The sequence below is a fragment of the Fringilla coelebs genome, assembly GCF_963513975.1.
Source record: "Fringilla coelebs genome assembly, chromosome: 26".
Lineage (NCBI taxonomy): Eukaryota > Metazoa > Chordata > Aves > Passeriformes > Fringillidae > Fringilla > Fringilla coelebs.
In genome coordinates, this window is record NC_140052.1 from 2003826 (window position 1) to 2013078 (window position 9253).

Here is a 9253-nt window from a genome sequence, read left to right on the forward strand (position 1 = left end):
TACCCATCACCTGTGTCAGAGAGTGAGCTTCTACTCTAAACCAATCCAAAAATGCCACCATCACAACAGAAGATGGAGACCAAGATGAAGGAGAAAGGCTGGACATGCCCAGAATCTTCCATCTTGCCCCCTGAACCCCCATTGTAAAAACCCCAAAAATCTATTTTTCACCCCATGATAAAGTCACTATCATTCTACTCAAACTGTCGTGGCTTGCAAATCTTCATATAAGGTTGGTAATTTTCTCCATGGGTCATCATAATCAAAACCACAGGGGTCTTGGGCTCTGTGCCAGGGTGTCTGAGCCCCTGGCCGGGGTTTGGGCAGTCCAGGACAGCCAGAGGGATGTCCTGAATTCCGACAGGGGAGGATGCTGAGCTCACAGCAGCAGCACTGCTCTCTGTCACCAGCCCTGAGCGTGTCCCTCGTGTCCCAGGTGTGCACAGGTGGGAAGGTGCTGCTGATGGGAGGTTTTGCATCTTGGCTTGTTGCAGATGGAGCCTCCTGTGCCCGCTTTGGGCAGCCCTCAGGGTGGGTCAAGTGTCACTGACCTATTTTCTGATAAATACCTTTCACTAGGATTTTCTCCTGAGAAGCTGAGAGGCCTCAGAAATGAAATGTAAACTCTCTGAGAGCTGTGGAATGTGGTCTGGAGATGGCTTACCAACAGGTGCATCTTTGATTGGTCTCATGTAGATTGTTTTTACCTGATGACCAACCACGGTCCAGCTATGTCGAGGCTCTGAGATTTTATTATCATTCTTTGCTAGCCTTCTGATGTCTCCTCTTTCTCTAGTATAGTTTTAGTATAGCCTTTTTAATATAATAGATATCATAAAATAACAAATCAGCCTTCTCAAACATGGAGTCAAGATTCTCATCACAAACACCGCCACAGTCAGGCACTGATCATCCCCTCCCTGGTGGTGTCCCTGATGCTCTTCAGGAAGCTGAAGATGTGCGACCCGCCCGTTCCTTTATCCTCCAGCGCCGACGGCGGCTTCCCCGCAGCGGGGCCGGCCCTGGCCTTGGCTTTGGCGGCCGCCACGGCGATGTACCTGGTGACGATGGTGATGTGGTAGGACCTGAACTCTGCCAGCGCCCACACGCAGCGGTTGAAGGCGGCGCGGAGCCGCGGGTCCCCCGAGGAGAGCACGAGGAGCCGCGGGGACGCCGCGCCGCGGATGCGCTCCACGAAGGCTCGGTGCGGAGGGGGCATGTACTGCCTCATCCTGCGCAGGAAGGCGGCTGCGAGACACCAGCAAAGGCAGGAATGAGTTGGGGGTGAGTGGATGAAAGAGCCCGAGTGTCTAGGAGAGAAGCTGGCACAGTTTGAGGGACCCCTGGCAGCCTGCACAGCCTCCTCTGCCCTGCCTCCAATTAAGTGAGAAAGAAAACCCATATTAGGTCAGTGCTCCATTAGGGCTGGTGCTAACCCTAAAAGGCAGGGTTTAGCTTGCTCCCAGCCTTTTGGTTTTTTGGGGGTTTTTTTTTGCTAATTTCTGGTAAATATTTCTGTTGTGGGCTGGACTAAAGCAGAGCTCCATGAATGGCCTCTCACTGGCAGGATGCCTGCATGCTCTGCTCCCTCATCTCTGGGCCCATAGAGAACCTCAGCAAAAAGCTGATATGCAAGGCACCAAATGCGTGCTTTTGTGAATTTATCATGGTGAGGAAGCACCTGCCAGAGGCACATTTATAGCCTTCCTCCCTGGAACTGGGCAGAGCCTGGTCCCAGCCAGGATGAGATGGGCACATGTCCTCCTGCCTGCCAGAGCTGGCACACTCATGGGAATCACTCTGGCTCATCTCTTCCCTGGCCCCTCATCTGCTTTGGAGAAGGAAAAGTGTCACTGAAAAATCCCTTCGCCAGGATTTCTTCTCCTGGGAAGATGAGAAGCTCAGAGAAAAATGAAAACAATAATTATCTGATTGCTTCTCCTGTGTTTTGCTGCTTTGGAATGTGGTCTGCAGATTGTTTATCCAACAGGTGGTTGTTTGATTGGTTTCATGTGGATTATTTTTACCTAATGACCAATCACCATCCAGCTGTGTCAGGAACGAGTTTTCATTATTACTCTTTGTAGCCTTCTGTCTGTATTCTTTCTGAATTCTTTAGTACAGTTATAGTCTAGCATTCTTGAATATAATATTGTGGTGGTGTTCTCAGGGGTCCCAGGATGAGGGAAGAGATGAGAATCTTGACTCCATGTTTCAGAAGGCTGAGTTATTATTTTATGATATATATTATATTAAAAGAAGATGATGTATTAAAACTATACTAAAGAATAGAAGAAAGGATTTCATCAGAAGGCTTGAAAGGAAAGGAATGGAGTGGTAATGAAATTTTATGACTGCTCACAGCCTCAACACAGGTGGCTGCCATTGGTCATCAAGTAAAAACAATTTCACATGCTGGGTAAACAATTCTCCAAATCCCATTCCAAAGCAGCAAAACGTGGAGAAGCTGAAGCTTCTCAGCTTCTCAGGAGAAAAGATCCTAAGGAAAGGATTTTTCATAAAATATGTCTTTGACATAATATAATATCATAAAATAGCAAATTAGCCGTCTAAGAACATGGAGTCTGATTCACTCATCTCTCCCCTCGTTGGGGTTGCTGCAAACTGGACAGAGAAGCTGGTGGCTCACCGCAGTCCTGGCGGTGGCAGATGCCCAGGAGCTCGTCGAAGGCGTGCAGGACCGTGCTCTGCGCCGCGCTGCCCCCCGAGAACGCCAGGGGCTCCGGGGACACCCCCTCGTAGATGAGCCCGTGGGCCATGGCAGGGTTGTCCTTCCAGCTGGGCAGGAGACAGACACAGCAGTCAGGGACAGGGGCCTGTGAGAAGGGACCTTGGGCTGGCAAGATTGAGCCCAGATCTGGCCCAGCCCATGGATCTCCTCCTCCAACGCAGCCGTGTCAGCCTCCCTCAAACAGGAGATAAACTTGGAAATCAGATTCTGTGCCAAATCAGATTCTGTGCCAAAGCACACCATGAGACCATGGGGTTAAGGAGAAATCCTTAATTTTTTGCTGGGCCCTGTCAGAAGGGACCTTGAGCTGGCAAGATTGAGCAAAACTTCCCTTGCCCAGCCCATGGATCTCCTCCTCCACTGCAGCCATGTCAGCCTTCCTCAAGCAGGAGATTAACTTGGAAGTCAGATTCTGTGCCAAAGCACACCATGAAGCCAGGGGGTAAGCAGAAATCCTTATTGTCCTTTGCCAGAAGAGCGTTCTCTGGGATCTCCACACCCTGTGGCATGGTGCTGGGACACATTGCCCTGCCTGGCTGCACCTCCTGCTCCAGCTCAGGAAGGTTTCTGCAAGCAGAGAGGGGTCACTTTTCTGGGCAGCAGTGGCACTTTACATCCATTCCTTGAATGTCAGTGGTCGTTTGGGGAAGCAGGTATCACCCAAACACTCCTTTGAGCCCCTGAAGTCTGGATTTTCCTTTGTTCTTGTTACTCAAGGTGATGTCTTTTTTAAAGGCATTTGAAAGAAAAATAGAGGCCAGGCCAGCCTGCCTCTATTTATCCCTGCAGATAACAAGGCAAGGATGGGATTTCCTCCCTCTGGCGCTGCTGGTCCTGGGCAGGTGGGGAGCCAGCACACCCTGAACTCACACCCTGTCAACCCCCTTTGTGCCGAAATGGAGAAGTGCTCACACCCAAATGGAGACAGGAGTTATGATTTCAGGGAGGTAAAGTGCCTGGCCCAAAAATATCTGTTGGCCTTTAGCAGAATGCACCATTCCATGAGGCTTTGGGTGCTGGCTGCAGTGCCTGTTGGGCTACAGGAACAGATTTTACACAAACTGCAGAGAAAATAGATTCATATCAAATACCAGAATATTTTTAGTTCTCCCAGGATTGTATTTATAGTAACCTCTACTAGTGGGAAGTTCTTAGAAGCAGAAGGGAATTTAAAAGGCATGTTTTCCCAAGCTGATGACCATCGAGACGAGGTCAGCTTGGATAAAAAATGAGAGAAAATTAATCACGATGCACGGAGCCTTTTACTTGGGAATGCTGAGATATGATGGAGAGAAATAAAAATAGAATCCCCCTGAGAAGCCTGGGACCTAGTGTCTGCAGATGCTGCAGCCCCACAGGGGTGCTGGGGGATGGTGAAGGCTCCGTGCTGGGCTCCTGGGCTGTGGTTCTGCCTTGCCCAAAGAGCATTTTCAGTATTTGGGGGGGGATTTTCTTGTTTTTGAACTGACAGAATTGTAACAGAGCAGCAGCAAGAGGATTGTTACAGATGTTTGTTTAACACGCAGTGGGAAGAGCCTCTTCTCAGCTTTGCAGCTTTGTGTGCACAGTGTGGAAGGAAAGAGAAATTCCTCTTCTCCTGTCAAAACTGTTCGGCCAAGAGCAGGAAAGATTCATTTGTGCACAATCCTGGCTGTTGGGGCTGTCAGGGCTGAGCTGAAGCGTGGGATGGAGAGAAGCTGGAGGGAGGCAGACCTCAGCCCTTGGCCACAGTCCATACCCAACTGATCCAGTGCCTAGGCATTGCTGAGGGACAGGATCACGATGCTCTGGGGAGCATCACTGCCAGCCACAATGCTGGTCCCTACCCTGCCCTGGGGAACTCCCTATCCCACCTGGGCTGCCCCTTCCCTGCACATCCCCAGCTCCCCCCAGCCCTGGGAGCTGCCAGCACAGCGGCTCTGAAGGGAAACAGGCCCCACTCACCCGGAGAGAAAGATCCGGATCACAGAGTAGAACACTTCTGGATCCACATAGTCTAGGAGGAAGTCAGTCAGATCAGCTCAGAGGTGATGGGCAGCTGCAGCAGAGGGTGTCATGAGCTGCAGCATGCCCAGGCACCAGCTGCTCTCACCGTGCATCCTCCTCAGTGCCTCCCTCATGGCCTCGATGGCCCCTGCCAGCTCCTCCAGGGCTCTGTGCAGGGACTCCTCATCCCCCTGCAGGGTGGCACCGAGGGCCTGGGTGATTGCCTGCGGGAGGAGGAGAGAGAGCACCAGGTCACCAAGGGGGAGGATGCCTGTGGACAGCGGCTCTGGACATTTGCTGCCACCCATGGCACTCTGCCCTTTCCCCAGCCCGGGTTCAGGGGGCAGGAACACCTTGTGGGTGCACCTCAGGTACCTGACAGTGCAGGTAAGACCCAACACAGGGCAGTGCCCACCTTAATGCCAGGCACAGCTGCCTTCTCAACGAGCAGGGTGACAAGGATGAAGCCCCGCAGGCTCTCTCCCCCAGGCAGTGTGATGATCGTGTCCAGGTTCCTGCACAAAAGGGCCAAGAGCAGGGATTAGGGGGTGGTGGCTCAGGATTTCCTTACACACTGTGGGACCCTTGGAACAAAACCATCCCAGACTCCAGAGCCTCTTATCTGCACCCCGTGCAGAGAGGAGCTGGCACAGAGTGAAAGGGGAGTGTGGTATTTTCAGGGTCCCCAGGACAAAGGAGGAATTGAGAATCTGACTCCATGTTCTTAGAAGGCTAATTTATTATTATATCATCTATATTATATTAAATAAAAGAATGCTACACTAAAACTATACTAAAGAATAAAGGAAGGATACTTACAGAAGGCTTAACAAAATACTAATTAAAATCTCATGACTGTCCAGAGTCCTGACACAGTTGGATGGTGATTGGTCATTAAGTAAAAACAATTAATATGAAACCAATCAAACATGCACCTGTTGGATAAACCATCTCCAACCACATTCCAAAGCAGCAAAACACAGGAGAAGCAATCAGATAATTATTGTTTTCATTTTTCTCTGAGCCTTCTCATCATCCCAGGAGAAGGAATCCTGGCAAAAGGATTTTTCCAGAAAATGTGACAGTGACAGGGGAGAAGGACTGCTCTGGTTTGGGGGCCCTGCCATCCTCCCCATGGCCAGTGGGTCTGTGCAGCCAGAGCAGCCCCTTTGCTGTTGTCACAGTGGCACTTGTGTGACAAGTACAACACATATCAAGAGAGGTTCAGCCCAAGCAGTGCTACAGAGCTGAGCCAATCCAAACAATAACCAACACCGTTAGAAAATAAATGAGCAGTAACTACTTACTCAATTTCCAGAGGCCTGAAGGCATTGCAGTTATTGGCCAACAAATGCATAAGAAAAGGGGAGAAAGAGAGAGAGATTATAAATTGTTCTAGTAACAATTGTTCTAGTAACCTTGGCTCTGCACAGGAGAGCTCTTCATCCACTTTCCCTCTTTTCCTCCCTCTGGGCATGGAGGGAGCTCGGTGACTTCAGTGTGTGTCTCGTGTGTGCAAAGTGCAAATCTGGGCAGAATCAGGGCAGGGAGACTTTGGGGAGACCTTGGGATCTGTGCTGGACACAGAAGGTGTTTTCCATTGCTCTCAGACTGTCTGCTGTGGAAAGTAGATTTAATACCCAGGAGAGGAATGACTTTTTTGTTTGATGGAGCTGAAATGGTCCCATGTCCTGCAGGGAATAGAGGAGGGGGCTGCTCCCAGAGACACCCACATCCCCAGAGAGTTCCTGTGTCCACACCCGTGGAGCTGAGCCCAGCAAAGGTGGGATTCAAGGGGCTTTGGCAGAGCAGGAGCAGTTTGGGAACAGTCTGTTCCCAACACCTGCTGATCACTGCTGCCCAGCCTCAGGAAGAACCACGCTCAGCCCACTGCCATTTGCTGTTTACCTGTTGGGGTCCTTCCTCCTCCAGTTGGCCAACACAAAGTCTGCATGGCTGAGGATGGGCGGGAGGCCCAGGGCCTGTGAGACCTCCCAGTAGGGGACAGCGAGGTTTTGGGGCAGGACCTGAGTGTCACAAAGCACAGGGGGAGGTGGGGATGTGGTCAGGCTGCGGGGAGGTGGCTGTCTGCAGGCAGCAGCCAGGCAGGAGGGGGCACGCTCCTGCTGCAGGCGCAGGAAAGGGGCTTTGCTCCCATGGGGCAAGTGCTAAGGGAGCAGCATCAGCTCCCAGAGCCCAGGAGCAGGAGGACCTGCTTTACCTTGCCTTTACCTGCACGGTGCCCTCCTCGCCCTCCTGCCAGACGTAGCCCATGGTGATGAAGCTGAGCACCAGGTGTGCCAAGTGCAGCTCCTCACGTCCTCGGAGCTGCTGGGGGCTCAGCTGCGGCATCTGCCAGGGAAACCCTTGGGAGCAAGGAGCAGAGCCAGCAATGCCAAGGCCCCTGTGGTGGAGGGGCTGCCCTGCCAGCTGGGGGGAACTCTCCTGGTGCTTCTCCCCTGCCTTTATGCCTCCCTTCCCACCCACTCTGCAGGATTTGCTCCTGCTGCACTGTTACTGGTTTGTGAGCAGGGACTGTAATCCATGGGGTTTTTCTCAAAAAGGAGTCCCTCCTCCTGGTGCTGGGATGCCCATGGGGCAGCTGATCCCAAAAGGGTCAAGCCTGACTGGAAGCTGACATCAGGGAGCATGGCTGGGATGAGACATGGTTCTTGTGACACCTAGAGGAGCCCTGCTCCAGCCCTTGCTGCCTGCTGAGCACTTGGATCTGCTGCGGGAGCTATTTCTGTGCCAAAGTGAAGACTTTGCTGTCGCCTGGTGTCAGTCCTGGCTCAGCACACCTCTGGGCTGCTTTGGCAGGTTTTACAGACACTGCTGTGTCAGACCAAGGTTTCAGAGAGCTCTGAGGGCAGGAAGGAGAAGGCCATACCTGGTGCACGCGTGAGCGGAGCTGATGGCTGGTGATCAGCTGGGGCAGCTCACGGGCAATGTCCATCCAGGGGCCGTAGGGCACCGGCAGCTCTGTCTTGGTGGAGAGAGGCAGAGGGAGCCTGTGAACAGGCCCAGGCTCCCAGCACCCACCCAGCCCCACACACCACTGCTGATGGCTTATGCCTGGCTCCCCTCCTGTAAGGTGAGTCTGTGTGGTCACAAATGAATGGATGGGGAACATGATCTGTCTGTCCCACCCTCTCCCACTGTGGAGCCAGATTGAAATATGGGTGTCCTCCAGCCAGCTCTCACAAGCTCTTGCAGGTCTACTTCACACCCAAGATAGCTCAGCTACCTTAGAAGGCATAAAATCAGCACGATGGCTTCTGTGGTAGAGTTGGAAACAAAAAGGTTTTAATAAAAGGCAAAATAACAAAACTCTTTACAGAGAAAAACCGAGCCAGGTGCAAGAGACCCTCTTGCCACTGGTAAAACACCTCACAAAAGCAATTTGTTCTTTCTTCTCTTCTTTTTCCAGTAAATTGCCCAAGGAAAACTTTTTGTTTTGGCTCTTGTCCAATTAGCTATCCTTAAGTTTGAAGTGAAGTCCCCCAAGTCCTATGAGATGCCTTTTCACCTCACTAAAGAGTAAAACTTCTAGGTTTATTTCTTTTTAAAAAAACAGAAGATAGTTTTGTCACTCCATCAACAAGAAACACATTCCTATAAGTGATAAATAGCCCCACTTTGGGCAAGGACACCTGCCCTTCTTGTGCCCCCAAAATCCTGCAGAGCCAAGGCCAGTGTGTAAATGGCAGAGCTCCTTCACCTCTCCTCTGTGCTGCTTGCTGCAGCTGCTTTCATCATTTTAAAGGGTAGGGGTTTGTCCTACCAAACTGCCTGTGCCAGAATAGCACCTGCCTTCCTCATAGTTCTTTGTAAAGTGCTACAGCAAAATGCTAAATCAAAGCTCCCCCAGCAGAAAGCTGCTCACCAGCCCCTCTATTTCCCTGTCTGCCTCCCGTGGCATGCAGATGGGGAGGCACAGCCAGCTCCTACCAGAGGATCGGGAAGCAGGAAGCCAAACTCCTCGGAGATGTGAAACCTGCTCAGTGCCAGAGGCAGCAGCGGGGGCTCCTCCGTGTCAGCGCTGCCCTCCATGGCTGCACCTGGCTGCCAGCACTGCTCTGGCCTGGCCACCCCGCTGGCAGAATGTGCTGAGCCAGCACCTTGGCCGGGGGGTCAGGCCTGGCTGCCCAATGGCCACAGGGTCTGAGCAAACACGGCTAAAGGTTGCTGATAAGGCTTTGTCTGGAGCAAACATCAAACCCTGTTCCTGTGGATGGGAAAGCCTTGGGCCACCTGTCTCTGGGGAAGCAGGGGCTGTGAGCTGACTCCCCCCAGGACTGCCCCAAAGGGCTGCCAGGCTCCCATGGGGTGGGAGGCTCTCAGGATCTCTGCTGGTCACAGTGACTCTGACATAGGTACAAGTCTCCTTTTCCCAGCCTGGCAGTCGAGGAAGGAGTCAGGATTCCTCTGGTCTCATTCTCAAGGTTGTTTATTATTTCTTATTTCTATCATTCTTTCTCTGACCTCCTGAGATCTGTCTGGCAGGTCAGGTTG

The 9253-nt window shown here is 52.0% G+C and overlaps 1 protein-coding gene across 1 annotated transcript; it reads right to left on the minus strand.

The window, feature by feature from the left end:
• Window positions 1–898: 898 nt before the first annotated feature.
• Window positions 899–8820, minus strand: LOC311163086 (indoleamine 2,3-dioxygenase 2-like; the record flags this gene model as incomplete). Its single annotated transcript, XM_084221792.1, has 10 exons — window positions 8690–8820; window positions 7629–7724; window positions 6971–7090; window positions 6647–6765; window positions 6046–6060; window positions 5154–5253; window positions 4845–4962; window positions 4697–4748; window positions 2651–2799; window positions 899–1248 (listed from the first exon to the last, which is right to left on the minus strand). Exons 1-10 carry the CDS (start codon window positions 8789–8791, stop codon window positions 899–901), a joined length of 1221 nt encoding a protein of 406 aa, XP_084077918.1. The 5' UTR covers window positions 8792–8820.
• Window positions 8821–9253: the final 433 nt, after the last annotated feature.